This window comes from Bison bison, unplaced genomic scaffold (assembly GCF_000754665.1).
Source record: "Bison bison bison isolate TAMUID 2011002044 unplaced genomic scaffold, Bison_UMD1.0 scf7180017864335, whole genome shotgun sequence".
NCBI classification, from domain to species: domain Eukaryota; kingdom Metazoa; phylum Chordata; class Mammalia; order Artiodactyla; family Bovidae; genus Bison; species Bison bison.
The window spans coordinates 680,484-706,115 of NW_011494907.1; the positions used below are offsets into that span (position 1 = coordinate 680,484).

The window sequence follows — 25,632 nt, forward strand, 5'->3', positions numbered from 1 at the left end:
GTTCCAGAAAAACATCTATTTCTGCTTTATTGACTATGCCAAAGCCTTTGACTGTGTGGATCACAATAAACTGTGGAAAATTCTGCAAGAGATGGAAACACCAGACCACCTGACCTGCCTCTTGAGAAACCTATATTCAGATCAGGAAGCAACAGTCAGAACTAGACATGGAACAACAGGTTCCAAATAGGAAAAGGAGTGCGTAAAGGCTGTGTATTGTCACCCTGCTTATTTAACTTATATGCAGAGTTTAACTTATATGCAGAGTACATCATGAGAAACGCTGGACTGGAAGAAGCACAAGCTGGAATCAAGATTGCCGAGAGAAATATCAATAACCTCAGATACGCAGATGACACCACCCTTATGGAAGAAAGTGAAGAGGAACTAAAAAGCCTCCTGATGAAAGTGAAAGAGGAGAATGAAGAAGTTGGCTTAAAGCTCAACATTCAGAAAATGAAGATAATGGCATCTGGTCCCATCACTTCATGGGAAATAGATGGGGAAACAGTGGAAACAGTGTTCTGGGCTCCAAAATCACTGTAGATGGTGATTGCAGCCATGAAATTAAAAGATGCTTACTCCTTGGAAGGAAAGTTATGACCAACCTAGACAGCATATTCAAAAGCAGAGATATTACTTTGCCAACAAAGCTCCGTCTAGTCAAGGCTATGGTTTTTCCAGTGGTCATGTATGGATGTGAGAGTTGGACTGTGAAGAAAGTTGAGCACTGAAGAATTGATGCTTTTAAACTGTGGTGTTGGAGAAGACTCTTGAGAGTCCCTTAGACTGCAAGGAGATCCAACCAGTCCATCCTAAAGAAGATCAGTCCTGGGTGTTCAGTAGAAGGACTGATGCTGAGACTGAAACTCCAATACTTTGGCCACCTCATGCAAAGAGTTGACTCATTGGAAAAGACCCTGATGCTGGGAGGGATTGAGGGCAGGTGGAGAAGGGGATGACAGAGGATGAGATGGCTGGATGGCATCACTGAGTCGATACACATGAGTTTGGGTGAACTCTGGGAGTTGGTGATGGACAGGGAGGTCTGGTGTGCTGTGATTCATGGGATCGCAAAGAGTCGGACATGACTGAGCGACTGAACTGAAGTGAACTCTGCATATAAGTTAAATGAGCAGGGTGACAATATACCCCCTTATTGTACTCCTTTCCCAATATTGAACCAGTCCATTGTTCCACGTCTGGTTCTAACAGTTGCTTTTTGGCTCCCGTACAGGTTTCTCAGGAGACAAGTAAGTGGTCTGGTATACCCATCTCTAAGAATTTCCCACAGTTTGTTGTGATCTGCACAAAGGCTTTTGTGTAGTCAGTGAAGCATAAGTTACATGTTTTTCTGAAATTCCCTTGTTTTCTCCATGATCCAGTGAATGTTGACAATTTGATCTCTGGTCCCCTTTTCTAAACCCAGTTTGTACATATGGAAGATCTCAGTTCACATAGTGCTACAGCCTAGCTCAAAGGATTTTGTGTATCACCTTGTTAGCATATGAAATAAGTGCAGTTGTACAGTAATTTGAACATTCTTTGGCATTGCACTTCTTTGGAATTAGAATGAAAACTGACCTTTTCCAGTCCTATGGCCATTGCTAAGTTTTCCAAATTTGCTGGTCTATTGAGTTCAGCACTTTGAACAGCATCTTCTTTTAGAATTTGCAATGGCTAGGCTGGAATTCCATCACCTCCACTTTGTTCATAGTGATGCTTCCTAAGGCCCACTTGACCTCACGCTCCGGGATGTCCGGCCCTACGTGTGTGACCACACCATGTGGTTATCCAGGTCATTAGGACCTTTTTTTTGTACAGTTGTTCTGTGTATTCTTGCCACCTCTTCTTAATCTCTTCTGCTTCTCTTGGGTCCTTACCATTTCTGTCTTTTATCATGCCCATCCTTGCATGAATTTTTCCTTTGATATCTAATTTTCTTGGTGAGATCTCTAGTCTTTCACGTTCTGCTGTTTTCCTCTATTTCTTTGCAGTATTCATTTAAGAAGGCCTTCTTATCTCTCCTTGATATTCTCTGGAACTTTGCATTCAGTTGGGTATTTCCCTTTTTCCCTTGCCTTTTGCCTGTCTTCTTTCCTCAGCTATTCGTAGAGCCCTCTCAGATAACCATTTTGCCTTCTTGCAGTTTCTTTTTCTTGGAGATGGTTTTGATCATCGCCTGCTGTGCAGTGTTAGGAACCTCCGTCCACAGTTCTTCAGTCACTGTGTCTGTCAGTTCTAATCCCTTGACTCTGTTTGTCATCTCCACTGTATAATCATAAGGGATTTGATTTAGGTCATACCTGAAAGTTCTAGTGGTTTTCCCTACTTTCTCAGTTTAAGCCTGAATTTTGCAATAAGGAGTTCATGATCTGAGCCACTGTTAGTTCCAGGTCTTGTTTTTGGTGACTGTATAGAGCTTCTCTATCTTCGGCCTCAAAGAATGTAATCAGATCTGATTTCGGTATTGACTGTTTGGTGACACCCATGTGTAGAGTCGTCTCTTATGTTGGAAAAGGGTGTTTGCTATGACCAGTGCGTTCTCTTGACAAAACCCTGTTAGCCTATTAAAACAATGGGGCTTCCCTGGTGGCTTAGACAGTAAAGAATCTGCAGGCAATGCAGGAGACTCGGGGTCAATCCCTGGGTCGCAAGATCCCCTAGAGAAGGGAATGATAGACACTAGCTTTCATGTGGTGTGTTTCCATTTTATAAATTATCAATTGTGTTTCTCTTTTCTAAATGATCTTATAATAAAGATAAAGTTCTCCCAGTGTATTTAGTCCCACCTACCTGGTTTTAAAAATTCTATTATTTTTATGTTGTCAAACTATAGCACATTTTTATACATAAATTATGCATAATTCTCTCCTAGTTGTGAGTTTAAAATGAGGCAGTGTTTTCTTTGTCTTGCTTTCTTCATTCCTTAGAACCTTAGACTGTACTATCTCTTGGTTGAATTTTTTTGGTCATCCAACATGTTTTTTAAAGGTTCACCTTGATTCATTTTACCAGAATTTTATCTGTTTGAGAATGTCTTCCTGTGGCCAGCACAGTTTAAAGACATTTCTGTGTTAGTTATAAACTTCTTGGACCATATTTTCTTTCCCTTACAATTGGTGCTCAGTCATGTCTGACTCTTTGGGATCCTATGGACCAAAGAAGCTCCTGTGTCCATGGGTTTTCTCAGGTCAGAATATGGAGTGGGTTGCCATTTCCTCTTCCAGGGGATCTTCCTGACCCAGGGATCGAACCTGCTTCTCTTTTGTCTCCTACGTTGGTAGGCAGGGTCTTTACCACTAGCGCCACGTGGGAAGCCTTTCCTTCCTTTAGCACATTTCATCTTGCCTGTGTTTTTCCTACTCTAATAGCTAATCTGTGTTCTTATTGTCGTCATTCTAACTTTTTCTTTCTTCTGCTGGGACTTTCTTTCTACTATTTTGTTGTTGTTGTTTTGCTTCTTCCATCTCTTTCTTGAGTTCTTGCTTCTTTTCTTTTTTCTTTTTTTTAAGCAAGTAGAGGGAGTGGGGAGGAGGGCATGGTGTCACTGGATTTTCTTTTTTCAGTCAACATTTTTCACTTTAGAATAGTCTCAGACTGGTGATCTTTTTTTTTTTTTTTTTTGGCTTTTAGCATGCCTTGTCGTTTTTGTTGCAAGCTGGACACGATGTATCATTTGAAAGCAGCTGAGGTAGACAGGCTTTAGTGTGTGGTTTTATATTTATCTGGCTATGATGTAGGCTAATTTGGGGGAGGGAAGCACCAGTGAATCATGGGGACAAGGAGGGGACAGGTCCTACGGAGAGGGAGGCAGCAATCTGCCACATACCTAAACCTTTGCCTGGAATTTTTCTGAGTTTTGTCCCACCAGTTTTTTCCTTCACATTGAGACATACCTTTTCTTGTTTTCTGGTGTTGGTGGGGACTGTAGGGTCACCGCCTGTGACAGTGAAGCCAGGTGTCTGCCCCTGGGCTGTTCTCCCACCTATACCTTGAGCAGCTCTGGGCTCTCCCCTAGCAGCCCCCAGTGGCCCCCTTGGCTTCGGGTGTCCCCCACCTTCTCCTTGTCCCCAGCTTCAGTCTTTAATCACAGCTTCATGGAATACCTACCTAGGGGTTTGGTTGCCAACTCTGGTAAGTGGCTTGTGGCCCCCAGCCTGGAGGGGCGGCGGGGAAGCTGGGCTCCCTGAGGTCACGTGGCCTGCGTATGGACTTGGTGGTTTCCTACTTTGCAGTCAGAATCTTTCTTTTACTTTTCATGTGCTTTTGAAGGCAATAAGGGGAACAAATAAAAGCTTTAGTCCACTGTCTTTAACCAGAGCTGTTCCATCTCATGTTATGGTTTGTAGGATAAGTATTTCTGTTGCAATCATATTTTTTTAACATGAGACTCTCTCCATGAAAGTTAAAAGGGGAAATTGATGGGTTTTGCTCTTTATGAAACTGAAGTTTTTAAAATTTTTTTCATGGAATGATGAACTCAAGACTTTATGATGTCACTTCTTTCCAAAGTGATCTGTTCTTTCAATACAATTGCAGTAAAAATCCCAGCATACTCTTTTTAGTAGAAATTAGCAAGCTAACTCTGGCAGAAAATGATTCTGACAGGATTTTGTACAAATAAAAAAGTTAATTTTTCCTTATTACTGAATCCCAAGTACCTTGATCATTTTCATACAAGTCAGAAATACTTATATAAGTTGTGAGGAATATAGGACATCAGGAACATTAATTTTTAGAAATGTAGGGCACTGTGTTTTCCTTTGTCAGAGGTTACAAAGGAAATGAAAGAGGAGTCTCTCCCCCATTCATGGATGTTTACTGTTCCTGACAGTGTTTCTTACAGAAATCAGACTTGACTATGTGCTAGATTCAAAAAAAAAAAAATGAAGCCATAAAAAGGAAAAAATTCCAACTGTAAAGAACTTGAGAAGAAATTGTAAATATCCAGATAATATCATTGATTTTTACTTTCAATCTTTTCTTTAACACGAGAAGCCAAACAAATAAACAGCATATGTCAGTGTATGTAGGACATGAGAGGAAAAGTCAGGGACAGTCACCTCCTTTCTGAGCCTCACTTGTGCTCTTAATTTGTTGGAAATAATACTTTTCAGACAGCAACACTTTCTGCACAATAGAAATCTTTTTCCTCTTTTCGGCTGTCCCGGGCACAATTTACAATGGGTAAATTGTCCATTTTTAAAAACATATGGACAGCTTAAAGAATTCATAGTCCAGAAATGAAACCTACAGAGGATTGCTTATGCTGTTCTGCTTCAGAAGAAATGAGGTGGTCGTACTTGGAGAGAGGAAACGCTCAGGCCTCTCTTCTACTCCAGATTTCCAATTCTTCCAAGGGTTTTTCTAATATTAAAGGTACAAAGGATTATAAGGATTTTTACAATGCTGAGAATGAAGAGTCAGTCCTTGCCCTTTTTTCCTCTAATCCAAGAAAAGACTGTGATCGTCTTTTCTGCTTTTTTCCTTTCAAAAGATGGGCTGATGTTGAAAATGGCCCTGTAATCCATTCTGTATCAACAGCTATTGGCCCCTAGGTGGCTTTGGTGTCTCCTGTACTGTTACTGTTTCCCCGGTTCCTTGGCTGTTGTTTCAGCGCTCCGTTTGTTTGTTTGTTTGTTTTGGCCATGCCAGGAGGCACAGGGGACTGTAGCTCCCCAACCAGGGGTGGAACCCACATGCCCGGCAGTGGATGCTTGGAGTCTTAACCCCTGGACCAGGGAGGTTCCAGTGTTGCATTTTATAAATTTAAGATGTTTCCAGTTCTGTTTTATTTTTGAGTGCTCTAAGAAAAATATTCCTTTGAAAGAATATTGGTTTAGATGTAGCCAATCAACAATCCCACAACTGAGAACCTTTGCCCTCGGCAGGTAAAAGCAGCTGGGAATGTATGTTCACCCCAGTGGTTTAAAAACGTCAGAAGTTTTATATGGAGTTTAACCTGATGGAATTGCTGATAGTCAACCATTTTTAACTTTAAAATTGGCAATTTCATCTCATTCAACCTAAGAGCTTATAGATGGCAAGGCTTAAACAGCACTGTCAAGATTCCCTAAAAAGGAGAGATGGAGGTAGTTTCCATTCTATCAGAGGGAAGAGATTGGAGAGCTGTTTCTGATGTCATTATTTTAATGGAGGCAATCCTTTTTTTTAATACCTTGCCTCACAGCCTTGCCTTTCTCCTTCACTTTGTTCATGTCCCAGCCCCACCGAAAGGACATGGACCAGGTCGTGCACGTTGAGTTATGAGTCATGTGGCAACTTTAAAAAAAAAATGTATTTTAACACCAAAAACATTTTCTATTGGGGTATAGCTGATTAACCATGTTGTGGTAGTTCCAGGTACACAGCAGAGGGACTCAGCCGTACGTATACATGTGTCCATTCTCCCCCAGACTCCCCTCCCATCCAGACCGGCAAATAACATTGAGCAGGGTGCCGTGTGCTATGTAACAGGTCTTTGTTGGTTATCCATCTTAAACATAGCCACCCCCACCCCACCCCCAGCAAGGCATAAGTTCATTTTCTAAGTCTGTGAGTGTCTTTCTGTTTTACTAGTTCATCCCATTTGTATCTTTTCTTTTTAGATTCCACATCTAAGGGATGTCATATGGTAGTTCTTCACATGGCAGGTTCTGCTCCCCTTCCCTCTCTCCCTCCCTCCAACACTTCTTAGGTTTTATTATGTATGGAGTCAGTTGACAGGAGCTGATCATCCCTGGACAGGCTTCCAGGGACCCTGCTCCAGGCCCATGCAATTCCCATTGTCCCCGCGATGGTCACTGACCCATCACCTTGCTGCTTCCTTGTCAGTGCAGGTCCCCTCTGAGGTTCGTGGACAGCTCTTGGTGGGCCCATTGGCCACTGCCAGCAGCTGTTCCTCAGTTTTTTAGAGGAGGGGTTATTGTCTTTCCTCTGGATCCCTGATCCTCGAGGACTCCAGTAGGGTCTTCCATACCCTGTGGATACCCTTTACAGCCTTGTTGTGAATACCTAGAATCAGTCCTGGTTCCTCATCTTGACTCGCCCACCTCATGACATGGAACTTTTCTAAGTCACTGAATTCTGTGTTTCTTCATCTCTGAAGCTAGATGGTTGAATATGATAGTCTTAGGATTATGTGCCTCAGTGATGTTTAAGGTTGCCCTTTTCTTCCTAAAATCTGAGCGACTGTATTACACATAGTTTATACACAGTTATTTCACAGGGTGGATCATCATGGCACAAGATACCAGCCTCCATCCCAGGATGGAGTACATACAGCCATTTGACCATGAGGAAATAAAGATGCTTGCTTCCCACCTGGTTCATCTGCCTGAGGTCCTTTCACTGCACCCGCTCTGATTGAGTGTGCAAGTGTGACTGTGAGTTTCCCCAACAGAAACCACATCATCTCATCAGCCATGTAAGAAAATGACAACCAACTGTGAAAGCATGCTTGCCAAGTTTTCAACATCACTGCATTTGAGGGGGGAACACATTTGTACAAGATGAAATCACGGCTGGATGGAGCCCAAAAGACATGTCTGGGTACCTGTCTTCTGTAAGCTGCAACATATGGAAGTGTGCTTATGCCAGTGAAGGCGGGGTTCCAGAAATCTCTTTACTCCTTGAAGCCACATCACCAATCTAGAGATGGAGAGAAGGGACCAGAGAATGTGGCATGCTGCATTCTTAGAAATTACCAGATCCCTAGTAAACAATAAGAGTAGTTAAGGTGCATTTGGTGTTGCTTCACTAAATATACCTGGTAACATTTACTACCATTGTCTGCAGGTTTTTTTTTTTTTTTCCAGCAGCGATTACTCAGGCTCAGAGAAACAAACTAGCTAGCTAATTAGTGGTCATGATTCAGAATTGGCCTGTCTTACTTCCATGCCCATGGTCTTTCTCTTTACCTTCAACTGATTTCAGATGTGAACAACCAAATTGAAACATTGGTGAGAAAAGGGGAAAGAGGCCCCACACCTCTCTCACCCCAGGTCTCTCTGGTTTGATAGACCAGTGGAGTTGGAAACTTCTGTACGACTTCAGTTAACTTTAAAAAAGGGGCTTTAACGACTTCAGATCCCTTGAAAAGAATCAAAAAGGAGAATTATGCTTAATGAGAAAAAGGCCTTATACCAATTAAAAAAATGGCCAAAAGAGTTGAACAGGCACTCCCCATATGGTCAATAAGCATGTGAAAAGATGCTCAACATCGCGGCTCGTTAGAAAAGTGTAAATCTGAACCTCAGCAGCAATCATGGCATACCCACCAGAATTGCCCTGATGAGAAAGACCACGACATCAGGGGCTGGTGAGGATTTGAAGCTGTTTGGTCTCGCAGTCCCTGCTGGTGGGAGTGTCGGTAGTAAAACTGTTTGGGAAGACCGTTTGATAATTTCAGATACCACTGAACACTTGCATTCCATATGACCACCTCTAAGACTATGACCAACAGGACTCCCTGCATAACGTTTATAGGAAATGTATAGGAACCTATAGAAAAAATGTTCATAGCAACACAGTGCCTAAGGGCCAAAACAGAACCTAGCCAGATGTCCCATAACCAGAGACTGAACAGACCAGCTACTGAGCCAGCTACTGCTGCGCGTGGTCACAGGGGGTGGCCCTCACACACATGAGGTCGAGCAATGACGGACGCAAAAGGGTTCATGCCGTGTGATGCTGTTTACATGAAGTTCAAAAATGGGAAACACTAAGCTGTTAGAAGTTGGGCTAACACCAGCCTTCGACAGGGCATGTGGCGCCAGTGGGAGGGAGCACTGGGGGTTACTGGGCTCCTGGGGACGTTCTGTTCCTTGATCTGGGTGGTGGTTGCAGTGTGTTGAGATACTGAAAATTCACATGTTGTTCACTTCCTTCCGATGTATGTGTTTTTCTATATGTATATTGTCCTTTGATACTAAATTTAAGTTTTCAAAGTCCTATATATATATATGCAGATGTTAGTTTTTAATTTTTGATTCCCACTGTGGAAATATAAATTTAAATCAGCCAAGATTTGCATATGCACGAAATAGGAATTTTGTGGCACATTGTGACCTATATTGTGGGAGAAATGTGTTTTTTTTTTTTTTTCTTGACAATGCTTCACTGGCTTCTCAATGTATCTGAACCTGACAGGGCAAGGAAGGAAGGAAAGAAAAAGTGAATTTCATCAACACCAGCAATTTTTGCTGCTCAGTATTCATTCAGCCAAAGCCACACGAGCAGGTCGGGTTTGTACCAGATTAGAGAGTTCTTACTTGTCCTTGAGTCTATTAGAAAACTTACCTTTCTGTTATGATTTTTCTCCTTCTGAGAAGAGAAGCTTAAGAATAATACCTGTGAAATCCTAAGACTTGGCTACAACAAATTCTAAATGTTTATTCTTTAGGAAGCAAGGTGAAAGCCTGAAAGAGAAGTCCTCTTTTCACAAAGGCAGTCTGCATTTGCAGTAGTAGCTGAGAAAAGTCCACATGGAAAGTTGAAAGAACCGCAGCAAGGGTCTAAAAACTCTCTTACCAACTGTGCAGGTAGTGTGCTTGTTGAGTTTTCAACTTCATCTCAACACAAAAATAATTCTAGTTTAAGAAGAGGACTAAAAGAAGAACAAACTTGCGTTTTAAAGAAGGAAACTTATGAACCACCATCTGGCAAAGAGTCTACTCTGTATCTGGGGCCAAACGTTGAGACTCAAGTCCATCCTTCCTTTGAGGCCCCTCCTCCTGCCTCCTGTGTGAGCCTGGTGGAGCCTCACCTGGTCTGTTTGAAGTCATACACCTGTTTAGTGGCCAGGTAAAGCAGGACCTACCATCTTGAAACGTCTAACCTCTTTCTCTTCCCACCCCCACCCCCTGTGATAGAGATTCCAAATAATAATGACCCAAAGATCATGAGTGTGATATTAATCTGTCTCTTATAAAATATGTATTTCAGCTTGCGACCCTTGAATTCCCTCCAAAGAAACTATTTGGAAACAAGGATGAACGTGTGATTGCTGAGAGGCGAAGTCAATTAGAGGTAACAGAATCAAGCTTTTCTTTCTGTGTGTGCAGAAAATTTGCCATCTGATTGACCAGTGAGAAGTCGTCCTCTTTAAACACTTAACGGTTCACGGATGTGAAGGTGCTGCCAATCGTTAACGCAGGAGATGGCAGTAGCAGATTGTAAAGTAATGAGATCAGTTTATTTAAAATATAAGGCCTTCCCCTCACCCCCTCTCCACTCTAACAGAGCGTTTTCCTGGGTTTTGAGGAGGTACATTTATTCCAAGGATTAGGAAGCAGGTTGCGGGTGAGAACTGAATATTCACGTAGACAGATGGTACGCAGTGCAGGATGGGGGTAGGAGCTTGCTGCCAAAAACCTGAATTAATTAACTGAAGATTTATAGTATTACATTGCTGTTGCTTTTTCAAGATGGCTGGAAGCAAAAAGACACATACCTATTTTAGTCACGTTAGGTTTTGTTTGACTTACTTTAACTTCGTCTTCTGAGCCAGCTACATGGAAAACTTTGGTTCAACACAACTGTTGTTTTTCTGACTGCCTCTCTGCCAGCGTGCATTGTTGACTGCTTTATATAGCTCGTTTTTCTCTGTAGGATAGAGCTGCTTATTTCATTGGCATCCGATACTACTGAGACAGGGTGTCCGTGCTAGGGTGTGATAGCAGGTGGCTTTCCATCGTGGGCAGCTCTTGCCATTCTGAGCCACTGAGGCTGGCAGATAAAACTAAGCTCACTCCAGTCAACAAGCTTCCTAGGGGCTGTGCAGAGTCCCCTGTGCCACTGCTCTATGAGGAATTAAAAAAATAAGACTTTTTGCAAATGAAATAAGAGGAGGCCTGAGCTAGCCCTTTCTGAATCGTGAAATTCTGCATAAAACTTCAGTATTGTTCTCATTCAATTGAGAGAGGCACAATTTAAAATGGCTGTCTATGGAGTGCAGTGAACACCAGTGAACCAAGGGAAATGTCCAGAGACTGGAGATTCCAGTGAGAGCCAAAATGGGGAGTGGGGACTGTGGAGAAATTGGAGGCCAGGAGACTGTGGCCCATGAGGAGGTGGGGCATTCTAGGGTTTTAAGATCCTCAGTGTAGAACTCCTCTAAGGAAAGATGAGTTTCAGGGTGTGGCCATGCTTACAGACTGGTGAGTTAAACTGTAGAATTAAACTGTTTGAAAAGATCCAGAAACTATTACAACTGAGGTTTGGATGGATCATTGTAGAGCTCTAAAAATCATCCTGTGAGATGGCCTGACCCTGATACCCAACTGAAGAGTTTATTACATTCAAAGCAGAGATTATCGTGGTGAGCCTGCTTGGCCAAGTTCTTGTAAAGGTTTAATGGTATCATATAAACAATGTAAAGCTCACAGTAGAACTGGTGATGGTTTTCTTTACTGAAGCCTTACCCACCTCAGTTATCTAGACTTGTCTTTAATTAAAACCTGTGCAGAATGACAGCATATGAAAACGAGTTTGTAAACCAGCAGGACATAGCTGTTGTCGTCTCAGCTTACTCAGAGCTCTGAATAAATGCACCAGGTGCCGGCCGTGCCGCAACAGAGCAGGCATGTGTGCTCTACATTTGTGAGCCCAGCTCTCGGGGGCTCTTCTCTTTCCACTCTAGCTTCCAGGGCAAGAGCAAAGTTCAGGGCACCCTTTCATTCTTGGTACTCTCAGGTGGAACCCATATTTGTTCTTCCAGGATCACTGCTTAACCCTGTATCCCTACTGAGCCATCAGCTGTTGAGCATCAGTGTTAACATCTCCACTGATACAAGCCTATGATGGTGGTTTACCTGTGGCTGTGGCATTAGTCCATATGGAATGGATTCTACACTTGGAAGGAAAACAAAGGCTTATATTTTAAATTAAGTATATTTCATCTCATGTTGACTGTTAAGTCTTAGAATATTATGTTCTTGTCAAGGAGAGAGTGTAATTCAGCTTCACTTTAATGGAAAGTTAACATGAGATTCTTGAATTAATTTCATGCAACTATTGTGTGATTTGCTTTTTCCAGTCTAACACCAAGAGTCACTGACTTAGTGGATTTTCATGTGAAAATTAACATTAATTTTCCCTTGAATTTCCTATGTGATTTAATTCAATATGGATTTACTTAGTTCCTGGTACATACTGGGGATAGTTTGAGGTATTACATAGAATATCAGGGTGAATGAGCCATCTCTTTCCCTCTAAGAGCACGTGTTTACATTGGTGTATAAATACATAAGCAACGTGCAGAAAGGTGGATTCCAGTAGCACACATTTGTACTGGCACAACATAACATACAGAGTGTTTGCACAAGAGGAATTATCTGCCAATTTCTAAAATCCAGAAATAGAGTTTTACAAACCTCTTCAGGCCACTGGAGCTGCACAGAGCAGCGCCATTGGGTACTTACAGATGCTTCCATAAGCAAGCATCCGATTGCATTTCCGTCTTCTTTGCTGTTAAAATAGCTCCAAGATTGGGACCTCGTGTTTGAGTTTTTCAGCAAAAAAAGGTCAAATGTTTTCACATGGAAGACATAGACACCTACTTTATAATTTTTTTTTTTTTAAGTCTCTCAGTCGTGTCCGACTCTTTGAGACCCCATGGACTATACAGTCCATGGACTTCTCCAGGCCAGAATACTGGACCGGGTAGCTTTTCCCTTCTCCAAGGGATCTTCCCAACCCAGGGACTGAACCGAGGTCTCCTGGATCAAAGGTAGATTTTTTTACCAGCTGAGCACAAGGGAAGCTCAAGAGTACTAGAGTGGGTAGCCTATCCCTTCTCCAGTGGATCTTCCAGGGCCAGGAATTGAACTGGGGTCTCCTGCATTGCAGGCAGATTCTTTACCAACTGAGCTATCAGGGAAGCCCTACTTGTGAAAATGTTGAAATAATTATTGTAAAGGTGATGGGTAGCAACAGAAATTTATGCCTCTCATGAGCTGTTCTAGAGATTAATTTTCTCACCACGGAGAGAGGAATATTAGTGGTGTGTGTGGTGGTAGCCGTGAGGGTCAGGGTGTGTAGCACCACAAGAAGGCAGGAGTGAGTCACGACGTCATGATGCCACTTGGAGAAGGGTAAATTTGTCCTCCAGAACTCACTCTTATTGACAGACTTGTATGGGACCCACCCATCCAGAGTTATGGGGCCCACTCTGTTTTATACCTGGAGAATCTGGCCTGTTGCTGCTTTGCATCTCGTGCTCTAATGCCACCCCACACTTCTGCTCCAGAAGAGCCACAGTCTCTGGCGGTTCTCACGTGGGCAGATCTCCCTGTTGCTGCCACTGTGGCCCCACTGAAACTAGTCAGTGTAAATGTGCATGTCGTTGACAGAGCCTGACATCGGGCAGCCGGAGGGTTCTGATAGCAACTCTCCCTGTGTGACACGCTTCCCAGCTCCCCCAGCCCTTCTAGTAACGCAGACTACTGCCCAGCAGAGAAGGTTGTGGAGGTAGCAGGAAACGACCACATCAGTCTGTCTGATGCATTTATCTGGAGTGGAAGGGTGCTCGTTATCAGTACTCTACTTGAAGGCAGATACCGTTGCCATTGGGTCGAACCTGCCATTGTTGTAGGTCAAAAATGGTGGAATGCTGGCAGTTCCCAGGCTTTCACATAGCACTACAGCTGTCTCCCATTCACTGTGTGTTTCTTACTGAGCGCCAGGCCTGGGCAAAAGGCTTGGTGCATCATGCCACTTATTCCTGCAGCCAGCTTTTGAGGGCTTCTATTATTATCCCCATTTTACAGGTGAAAACATTAAGTCTTGGGGAGGATAAAGAAGGTTGTGTAGCCAGTGAGTGGCAAAGCCTCAGTCTGCACTAGAGTCTCTTCAGGGCAGGCACCTTCTCTTAACCCTCACACACTCTCAGTCTGAGGTGAAGCTGGGTCTGCCACACACTTTGTTCTGGAATGTCCTTGAGACTTCACTTCCACCTCTTTTAAGACCCTTGTTATGCTCTTGCTTGTATCAAAAGGTACGTTTATGTCTCAGATTTCCCCGTTGTACTCCAGTTACTTGAAGACAGCAGAATCGACATCTAATGGAATTCTCAGTCTCCCATGATACTTTACATGCCTCACTTTCACTGAATTCTCAGAAAATCTACCTATATTATCTCCAGTAGATGAGTTTTTGTTTTGTTTTTGTTGATTGATGAGAGGTGCATTTTGGGTCACTAATTGCAGAAAACGTTACCATCTACTTGAAACATTTCCACTAATCATCTTATAGTCTGTCATTCCAAGGAGTAACTCTAATTAATGAAAACAAGGGAATCCTTTAAAATAATAAAGTTTTCGAGAATAAAACCACCACCTTTGGAGATAGGTGCTCCAATTTCACCTTTGGAGAAATTTCTCGGATGTTTTCTTGAAAGTACTAGAGCAGTCAGGCTTCCCAGGCAGCTCAGTAGTAAAGAATCCACCTGCCAAGCAGTCAACTCAGGTTTGATCCCTGATATGGGAAGATCCCCTGGAGAATGAAATGGTGACTCACTCCAGTACGCTTGCCTGGGATATCCCATGGATGGAAGAATCTGGTGGGCCATAGTCCATGGGGTTTAATCCATAAAATGGTAATACTAATAATACCCACTTCGTAGAGTGGTTGTGAAGGTTAAATGAGAATACATGCAAAATCCTTGGATAGGTACCAGGTACATAGCCGACCCTAGAAATTCTTCTGTTAAAAATTGCTACATTCCAATTGTCATATGACTTAGAGTTGACTTTTAAAATTAAACAAAGTTCTAATTAATGCAATAAGATAAGGACATAAAAGATTATTCAGATTCAGAAGGGAGAAATAAAGCTCTTACAAATGACGTGATTGTCTCTATAGAAAATCCAAAATAATTGACAAGAAATCTCCTGAAACTGATAAGCAATTATGACAAGATTGCAGGATACAAGAACAATCACTTTCCTATATATCAGCAATGAAACATTGGAATTGAAATTAAGAACATAATAGAATGTACATTAGGACCCCAAATTAAATACTTAGATAAAAATTTAATAGACTGTATAAGATCTATATGAAGAGAACTATAAAAACTGATGAAAGAAAGAACTAAACCAATGAAGATACAGTCCATGTTTATGGATAAGACTTAATAGTATCAAGATATCAGGTCTTCCAACTTGGTCTGTGGATTCACTGCAGTCCCTCAGCAAGTTATCTGTGGATATGGACAAACTGATTCTCAAGTCTGTATGGAGAACCAAAGGACCCAAGATAGCTGGTATAATATTGAAGGAGAAAAAGTTGGAGAACTGACACTACCCAGGCTTCAAAAGCTACAGTAATCCAGACTGTTTGTAAAATGCAAAATTAAAACTCCTAGAAGATAATGTAGGAGGAAACCCAGATGACCTTGGGTATGGCAGTGATTTTTCAGATACAGCATCAAAGACACAATCCATGAAAGAAGCAGTTGATAAGCTGGACTTTACTACAACTGGAAATTTCTGCTGTACAGAAGACAATGCCAAGAGAATGAGAATACCAACTTCATACTGGGGAAAAAATATCTGCAAAAGACACATCTGATAAAGGACTCATCCAAAACATACAATGAACTTTTAAAACTCAACAATAAGAAAATGAAAAACCCAATTAAAAAACAGGTAGAAGATCTGAACAGGCACGTCACCAAAGAAGATGAACCCATGGCAGATATAGGAGGGAATCATTTGTCAGTTGGGAATGCAAAAATGAAATAGCAGTGAGCTACCTCTGTACACCTATTAGAATGGCCAAAATCCAAAACTCCATGAATATCAGATGCCAGTGAGAAGGTGGAGCAACGGCAACTCTCCTTCATTGGTGGCAGGAATGCATGATTCTGCCACTTTTGAAGACAGTTTGGAAGTTTCTTACAAAACTAAACACACTCTTACCATACAATTTGGCATTTGAAATCATTGGTGTTTACCCAAATGAGTTGAAAGCATATGTTCACACAAAAACCCACACATAAATGTTTATAGCAGCTTTATTCATAATTGCTAAAACTTGGAAGCAATCAAGATGTCCTTTGGAGGTGACTGGATAAATAAACTGTGGTACATCCGGACAGTGAAATATGAATAACCTTAAAAAGAAATGAGCCATCAAGTCTTGAGAAGACATGGAGGAACCTTAGATACATAGGACTAAGTGACAGAAGCCAATCTGAAAAGACTGCTTACTGTATGATTCCAACCATATGCCATTCTGGAAAAGCCAAAACTGCAGACCCAGTAAAAGCGTCAGGGGCGGGGAAGAATGAATAGGCAGAACACAGAGGATTTTCAAGACAGTGAAACTGCTCTGCTTGATACTGCCATGGTGGGTACATGACTTAATACATTGTCAAAGCCCACAGAATAGGGAAGAGTGAACCTAACGTGAACTATGGACTTGGACAATGATGTGTCTGCGTAGGTTACTAATTATAACACATACAACCTTCTGGTGTGAGAATTTAATAGTGGTTGTGTGTAGAGAGCTGGATATGAGAAATTTTGCTTCCTCTCCACTTTTCTATCAACTTTTACCTGCCTTAAAAATAAAGTTTATTTATGAGTTTTATACATTTTTTTTATAAATGTAGTCCTCACACATTGGTAATCTCCTTCCTTTCCTTTTTTTCTGCCTTCATTTTCCTTCCACTTCTGTCCTCCCTCCATCCTCTTATTTTCCTCTTGTCCTTTAATTGCTTTGCTCAAGAAAGGAGGGAAGGGTGGGTGGGTGAGCAGGGAGGTGGGTGAGTGGGTGAGTGAGTGTGGCACTAGTAAACATTTTTCTCAGGAGTTTGAGTTTTAATTATTATAAGGAAGGTGGTCATCATCTAGACAAATTATATTTTTATACATACTTTCTCTACTGCTAAGCATATAGTAATGTATATTTCATTAAGAGTGACTCACTCATTACTCTGAAATTTGGACGTCGCTATTTTATCTGTCTTTGCCAAGCACCATTTTTATTCACTTGTTCTTTCCACACTCAAGGTAGATATCGGTCTTTATGAATCAATGATTTTGAGAATATGCAAATCAATGAGGTGCCCACCCAGCACAGACCACCTTTGTAAATTAAGACATTTGAATACCGAAACGTTTCAAAATTAAAACCTTTGAATAGTGAGGGAAAAAAAAAGAAGGAAATCTCTTGTAATCACACAGAAGCATAAGCTAGGTGAGAGGACTGGTGGAATACTGATGTAATTGACAGGCATAAAGATTATCTTTCCCTGTAATTTTCATGTATTGCCACAAAGGCTTTTCCTCACTGATGCTTGGTGCAGAGGGCCTTCACGTTCACCTGCCTTGTAGTATCACTTGGGATATTCTGCGTGACCTGTTGCTACTTGTAATTGCACTGTCGGCATGATATGTGAAGACTTTTTCTTCAAGGGTCGCTTATGAAATCTGAAAACGGGCTGCCGCTTCCTCTGCCCCTTTTCTCTGTTCTTTCTTCCACTTTGTACAGTACTAAAACTAAGTTCCCCTTCATCCAGTCAGACAGGAGAGTTGAGATGATCTTCTGTCAAGTTAGTGTGAAGAAGCAGAAGGACTTGAGTACGTTAATTTTAGCATCAAGATAAAGTTAGAATGTCCATGTAGAAGAGAAGATCATCCTCTCTCCAGGACATGGCCCTGGTTCTCCCTGGGGCAGAGGGCCTTCTTTGGCAATCCTGTGCAACCCATTCTGGCTCCAAAGAGAAACCGCCTTTACCTAAGAGTGTTGGGTTTGTTGATAGCAGGTGTTCAAAGAACTCTTAGAATCAAGGGATGCAGCCTGTAAAATTAGCAAATTTCTGTTCTGCAAAAGGATATATAACCATCTCCAGCTTTCAGTACACTAAAGGAACTTTGAGATATCATGAGATAGAAATTGATGGCTTAGACATTTTGTTAAACTTTATTTTTTATGACAGTGTATATTACAAAAGCAGAAAGAATGATGTTATAAGCCCAGTGCACCCTCTCATATCACCCAGCTTCATCATTGTCAGCATGTGACCTGTTGCGTTTCATTTCTACCTCAGTCACTGTACACGCCCATTCACAGAGTTATTTTAGAACAAATGCCAGATAGCATATTGCGTGCTTATTTCGCTCAGTCTTGTCCAAGTCTTTGCAACCCCATGGCCTGTAGCATGCCAGGCTCCTCTGTCCATGGAATTCTCCAAGCACGAATACTGGAGGGGGCAGCCATTCCTTTTTCCAGGGGATCTTCTCAATCCAGGAATTGAACCCCAGTCTCCTGCATTGCAGGAGGATTCTTTATCAACTGAACCACTAAGGATATCATATTATTTTATCCATAAATATTTTAGGATGAATCTCTTTAAAAAGTGTCTTATAATCTATAGATTTCCCTTCCCTCTTGTTTTCTCATCATTTGTTTGTTGATGAAACCATGTCATTTATCCAGGGAATTCTCACGTTTGAGGTTTTGCTGGTTGCATCCCATGGTGCCATTCACCATGTGCCTCTCAGTTCAGTTCAGTCGCTCAGTCATGTCTGACTCTTTGCGACCCCATGGACTGCAGCACACTAGGCGTCCCTGTCCATCAGCAACTCCCGGAGCTTGTTCAAACTCATGTCCATCAAGTCGGTGATGCCATCCAACCATCTCATCCTCTGTCGTCCCCTTCTCCTCCTGCCTGCACTCTTTCCCAGCATCATGGGCTTTTCCAGTGAGTCAGTACTTCGCATCAGGTGGCCAAAGTATTAGAGTTTTCAGTTTCAGCATCAGTCCTTCCAACGAATATTCAGGACTGATTTCCTTTAGGATGGACTGGTTGGATCTCCTAGCAGTCCAAGGGACTCTCAAGAGTCTTCTCCAACACCACAGTTCAACCAGTTGTTAGATTGAGTGGCTTGATTGAGTTCAAGTCTGATTTTCTGGGGCAGAAACACTGTAGAGGTGGTGCGGTTGTTCCCTCACATCTCAGAGGAGGCACGTGATGTCTGGTGGTCTCCCTCTTGATGTGAGGGAACAACCGCTGTCTGTGTTAAAGCAATCCATTGACCATGGCAGTCACTGCCCATGCTCATGACCACTTCCTGTGCACGATTGGGCCTGTCTTGCATGCATCAGTTGAGTCCTTCCCGTCTCCAAGGAGCTCATGGTCCTGTCGGAGCAGAGATGACTCATCAAGTAACTACTCAGACAGTCATGTACCACCTCCAAGGTTATCAGAGGACATGACTCCCAAAGCAGTTGTCCCCAAACCTGTGTGGCCAATCTTTGAATTTATCTCAAGTAGCTTTTTGAAAGATACAGTCTCAGACTGTGTTCTAGTAGATTCTGATTCAGCGAGACTGGGATGGGATCCAGGAATCTGAGTCTGCTGTAGAAAGATGAGACTGGTGTTGATGTAGACAGGGAAGGAAAAGCCAGATCCTAAAGCTGTGTTCCTGACTTTGGACCTGAGCCACAGGACAACGAGGCCCATGGAGCGCTGTATGCAGATGAGAGGAGGGCTGACATTTGACGACCCTGGGGAGCGTGGAGGGAGCAGGGGAGACGGCGGCAGCAAGAGCAGTGGCTAGGCTGTTACTATCTCCAGAGAAGACGTGACTGTGGCCTCCAGGAGGGTGTGATGGCCGTTGGCGTGGAGGAAAGTGGGCGGATTAGAGAGACACACCAGGGGCGGAGTCAGTGTGGCTCGCCACTCTGTTGAGTGAGAGCCGAGGGCAGTGATGAAGTGAGTGTGGGTGCCCAAGACCTGCAGCATTCATCTGAACCAGACAGTGAGATTCCATTTTACACATATTTGTGTCTTTTGCATTTCTACACACAGTCGATGACACTGAAATAGTGCTTTTTTTTTTTTTAGCTTTTCCCTAGCTTGGGGTTTAGAGGTCCCAATATGTGCAGTCGGCAGTCACAGATCAGGGAGAGCGTGGTCCAGAGGCCAGAGGACCAGGGGAGCTGGTGGAGTGCGTTCCATCCTGCAGGCTGATGTTTCTGTTCACACCCGGAGACGGGAAGGACCACTGTCCCTGCTCAGCACAGTCAGGCACGCATTCTTTTTACTCGGGGGAGGGTCTGCCTTTTCATTCAGCCTGTTGGGTGAGGCCCACACACGTAAGTGAGGACCATATGCTCCACCCAGTCTGTTGACTCAGATGTTCATCTCATCCAGAAACAGCCTCACACACACACACGGAAATAGCATTTGGAGTAACGTGCCAACCCGCTCCAGGATTCTTGCCTGGAAATCCCATGGATATGGAAGCCTGGCGTGCTGCAGTCCATGGGGTTGCAGAAGAGTCAGACACGACTGAGCAATTGAACAACAACCAAGTATCTGGGCACCTAGTGGCCCAGCAAGTTGACACATAGGATTAATCATGACAGAGCCCATTTCTGTTCACCCCAGATGCAGCTGCAGTGGTGATTTTTCCATTTTTGAGGCTTTTGATACTCTTTAACATCAGCCCCAATGAGAACCCCACCTCAGTCCCCAGTAAATCCTTAACATCTGTCCTCTTCCCGGCTTCCACCCTCACTCACAAGGTGTTTGGGGCTTGGCAAACAACAGGGATCTCCGGCTCTTTCCTCTTGATGGAAATAGCATCAGATGAGAGGATCGCAGCACAGCCCAATACGGCGGGCTTCAGAGCTGGGCCTGCTCTGCTATGGAGTTCAGTACTGAACATTTTTCATTTCCTGGGTCACTTTTAAAAGCAAAATGAAACGAGGCTTGAATATTACAGAATTAAACCATGGCTGGAGGATTGTTCCTGCTCTCCTCCTAGATACAGCGAGGGACCCTTCTGTATCATGTCTCATGGCTTCTGACGCAGAAGCAGGCATCCCCAGCGACGCATGGAGCCAGTGGCCTGGCCTCCCTCCTGTCGCCCGCGCCTGGGGGAAGCTGGCCTGCTTCGCTTGAGACGGCTGTGAGCTCCAGGCTCCTGTTGACCTCACCGTTTACCCTGTAGAATGAAATGCCATTTTCGTCTCTTCTCTCTGCCATCCCTTCCATTTCACACTTGCCGCAGCACATCAGGGATGGGGAGGGACGGTCTTCTAAACTGAAGCACTTAATTAGCTCCCGGCCCCGGGGGAGTGTCAGAAACGCAGCTAAAGCGGAGAGAAAAGCTGTGCTGGATGATGGAAAGAAAACCCGCCTCCTTCCAGGGACACCGAGTTACTACCATGGTTTTGGAGTTAGTGGCCGTTTGGAGTCACGTCTATGACGGTATCATCTTTATATCATTCATTTCTAGCAGTGTTCGTGTCTGTTCAGTTCCACTTGCTCATTTCTGCCAGAAAAACTGCTTTTTCCTTTTGCCTAGTGCACACATTGTCCTGAGTGTAGATAAAAGAGTGTCCCAGTAAAATTCTAGTCCCTTCTTGGGAGCCAGCTTGTCCTTTAGGGCCCCTGATGAAGATGGCATGGCCGCATCCCCATCCTCTTACTCCTCACTGGAGGAGGAGACATGCAGTGGATATGTTACTAATTACAAGTAAGATAAAGCGTGATCTTGTTCTTGTTCAGTCGCTAAGTCGTGTCCTACTCTTCGCAACCCCGTGGACTGCAGCATGGGCAGGCTTCTCTGTCCTTCATCTAATAAGATATATAGATTTAACTGTAGATTATATTATGTGAATGTGATTATAGGCATAGTTATAGCTATATAGGTAGAGTAAAGAGGTTATAGCTGTATAGCTAATAGGTGTGTAGAAAGATGTCGGTTTTAGAGATAATCAGTATTGTGTATAGATACGATTCTATAGAGTTATATAATACAGCACGAGGCCACTCTTGTGAAAGCGTGAAGCCCAGGAGTCCGTGGAAGGACTACAGTGTAGCCCAGGCCCAGGGCTTTGTGCCAATAGCCGTCTTGACTTCTCCCACCAGCCTGTCGCAGTCCTGCCTGGCGGGTGGGGACTCATGGGCCCCTCGCTCATCTGAACGTTTTGCAGTCACTTGATGATAGATTCACTTAGGCTCAGTGCATGAAACCCTATTCGCCTGAGTTCTTATCACCTAAGGTTGCAATAAAACTTGTATTATAATTCTTTAAAAAGGACTGTTTAGCCTTAGGAAAGTAATGAGTCAGCTTGCTGTGAAATCAGAAAGTCCTCATCAGAAAACCACACGCTGAAGTCACAGTGCGAGCTCAGGGTGGGGGCAGCAGCTGGGCCAGAAGCAGAGACTGACACGCAATGCCCGGCTCCCGGCATGGGTACCCCCCCCTTTGCAGTCCTGGCTGAGATCCCTCATGCCCCCCAGGCCCATCCCACAGCTGATACGTGCTCCTCCCTACCCCATAGCCCCCAGGGGATGCTGGTCCTGCCCGGCAGGTCCAGCGTGTGCGGGCAGTGTCCCCAGGGCCCCTCAGCTCTTCTCCCCCAGCCTCCTCCAAAGCCGAGGAGGACCCAGCCCAGCTGGGAACCAGAGGGAGGCTAGGCACTGGAGGGACCCCACAGGGAGGCTGCATGTCTTTCTGTGGGGAGCCTGCCAGCTCCCCCTCCTTTCCGGGGTGATTGGAAGTACAGTGTTCGTGTTTCTCAGCGTCCCCAGCAGGACCCAGCCCAGCCATACGTGCACAGCTGTGAACCCGCTCAGCAACAGCCCCTGTGTGGCTTTTCTCCATTTTTCTCTCTCCCTCGCTTTCCCACCCCTTTGCTTCCGTGTCCAAAGTGCGTCAGTTGCTCAGTCATGTCCAACTCTTTGCGACCCCATGGACTGTAGCGCACCAGGCTCCTCTGTCCATGGGGATTCTCCAGGCCAGAATACTGGAGTGGGGAGCCATCCCCTCCTCCAGGGGCTCTTCCCAACCCAGAGATCAATCCCAGGTCTCCCGCATTGCAGGTGGATTCCTTACCAGCTGAGCCACCAGGGAAGCTGCAAGGTCACCCCTAAATAAGTGACCCCAGTCTTTGCTCTCAGAGGATCTCACGCTGCCCTTATGGGTTGGGCATATACCCTTTCTGACCGTTTTGCTTTTGTTCATGTGTGCGTTTATGTGTGAGAGAGAGAGTGAGTGTGTGTGTGAGTGTGTGTGTGCAAGCCTGTTGCCCTGTTCTGTATGTGCACAGTCTGTAAAATCAGGGAGTCATGGGTGCGCTCACACAAGCCTGGCTCACGTCTGCCCTGACCTGCACCCTCCTGTGCAGCCTCCCAGGTTGTCTCCCCTTCCTGCGCTCCGTGTTCTCCTCTTCCTTGCCTTATTCCCTCGTTTCAACGGAGTACATCCCTAGGAGCTTTCTGAGAAAGGACGCACAGGAGGTGCATTTCTAGAGACATGTCTGATGAGGTCTTTCTTCACCCGCCGCTGGCTGGACAGGATATGTTAGATGGAAACCATTCCGTCCTGTAGTTTAGGGGGCTTGTTTCACGGTCTTCTGACTCCAGGGCTGGTGGCAGGCGGGTCGAAGCCATCTCGGTGCCCAGCCCTTTGTCTGTGTCATGATTCTGTCCACCTCTGTCCCCAGCATTTGGAGTGCTCAGGGGTCTTCTCTGGTGAGCAGCCGCTCCCTTCTCTGGGCCTCTGTCTGCATGGACTTTATCTCGTGTCCTTCATCTGTGGGAGATTTTTGTGATTGTTTCCTCTTCTGAGGATTTTCCTTCCTGGAGTCCCACTTGCCTGTACTGAGCCTCCTGGCCTGATTGTCCTCTTACCTCCTCTCCTCTGCTTTCCTTCTCTCCCTCCCTCGGCTGGTCCTCCCTGCAGGTTTGAGAAACTCTGTGCCACGTGGTCCCTCTCACCCTGTCATCCTTTGCTTTAAAGCTCTGCTGGTTACTTTTGCATCTTTTCATGTTATAAACCTGAAGGCCTTGCTTCTTGCATCTGGAAATTGTTGATTTGTGTATTTCCATGGGTCAGTGTAGTTCCTCTTTGTACATTCCCTTTGCTGCAGCAGCCCAAAAGACAGGATCAGAATTCTTTCTGTGCTTTTGTTCTACTATCTCTGTCCTGTCGCCATAAAGTTCTCTGCTCACTATTTATATCAACACTGGCGGATCATCTTTTCTCTCCTACCGACCCCCGCCCAGTCGGCATGAGGCTTTCTTAAAGACGCTTCAGTCCGCTTCCCTCCATTCATCAGATTTGTCTGCCGAATGAGTTGTGCTTTTCTTAGGTGACAGGTGTACACCATGTCCTGGGCCCGCAAACCTCGTTTGTTGCCTTTGTAAACTGCATCTTTATTTCAGGGTTCTACTGGTTATTTGTTTTCCCTAGACAATCGTTTTCTCTTCCGTACCTGCCACTTAGGTTTTTCATAGCAGTAATGAATCAGTGTAGTTGCAGCACTTCGAGACAGTATTTGGGAACAAATGGAGAAGAACATCAGTTTGTTCCAATTCCGTACAGTTTTTATCTTTATTGTTTGCTCATGTAAAGCTCTCATCCTTTTCTAGACAGGCTTATTTTTATTTCCAGCAGTTCACTGCAAAATGTTTACATCTGTAATATTCCAAGCAACCAGGAAAAAAAAAAAAAACAGACTTTCTCTAATCTATTTTCTAATTGAGATCACCTGTCTCATATTATTTATAAGTGAAATTAAGAAACTGCTATTTGAAATCAAGAAAAAATTGATGATCAGAGATGAAAATAGCAGTAAATGAAGCCATCATCTTTTTCTCAATGGGTTTTCTTCAGCCAGCTGAGGGGTCGAAATAAGGCTCGTGCTTAAGATGCTGGTGAATGCCATGGGCAGTGAGGGGCCCTGTCTGTTCTGTCTCCACAGTCTGGGATATTTATGCTTCTTGCTGTATGTTGTGATTCCCTTTTCCATTTCCATCTATGGTGCTCATATTCCAGTTCACAAAATTGCATTTATTTGCAGTTCCTCATCAGAAAGAACCTGGGTATATTCAAGTAATAGCACAGTCCCTATAAACTGACCTTCCTTACTTTGCCAGGCAGTTTCCTCGTGGCAGAGTCTGTGGATGACGTCAGGTTAGCCCCCTGTTTCTTTGATTAAATGGCCCTATTGCCGTCCCCAGGACTCCTTAACTGGCGAGGTTTCCTTTTGATCTGTACGCTCGTCTCTCTACCCACATCCTATCAGTCCCTTTTAACTTGCACTGCACCGCTTGCCCTGCCCTACAGTTGAAAACAGTCACAGATAAGAGAGGTCATGATGACTGGAAGATTGAGGCTTATGGAGTTCTGGGTTTGTTTGGCGTTTCTCCCAGCCAGACGCCGGCGTCCAGGGAAGTGTGTGTGTCTTTGTGCCCCAGGTTGGCAGCATCTTTCACTCTCTTCTGCAGGGGCTCCTCGGGTTTTAGGAGCTGTCCAGGACAGTGGTAAAGGTTTCTAAAGTTTGACTTTGAGTTATAAATTGATTTGATAAACTTCATTCTCTATAGTAAATAAGTAAAACCCTTTGAGAGAAAGAAGATCCTCTTAAACCCATGATGTTTTGCTACAAGCATGGATGTGAGAGTTGGACTGTGAAGAAAGCTGAGCGCTGAAGAATTGATGCTTTTGAACTGTGGTGTCGGAGAAGACTCTTGAGACTCCCTTGGACTGCAAGGAGATCCAACCAGTCCATTCTGAAGGGGATCAGCCCTGGGATTTCTTTGGAAGGAATGATGCTAAAGCTGAAACTCCAGTACTTTGGCCACCTCATGCAAAGAGT

General features: G+C 44.0%; 1 protein-coding gene across 1 annotated transcript in view; it reads left to right on the forward strand.

The window, feature by feature from the left end:
* Nucleotides 1-25,632, forward strand: part of KIF16B (kinesin family member 16B) — a 270,569-nt gene that overhangs the window by 230,833 nt on the left and 14,104 nt on the right. Inside the window, exon 25 of the mRNA XM_010854070.1 lies at nt 9,949-10,032. Within this exon, the coding sequence (XP_010852372.1) occupies nt 9,949-10,032 (84 nt within the window). The remainder of the gene's footprint in view (nt 1-9,948; nt 10,033-25,632) is intronic.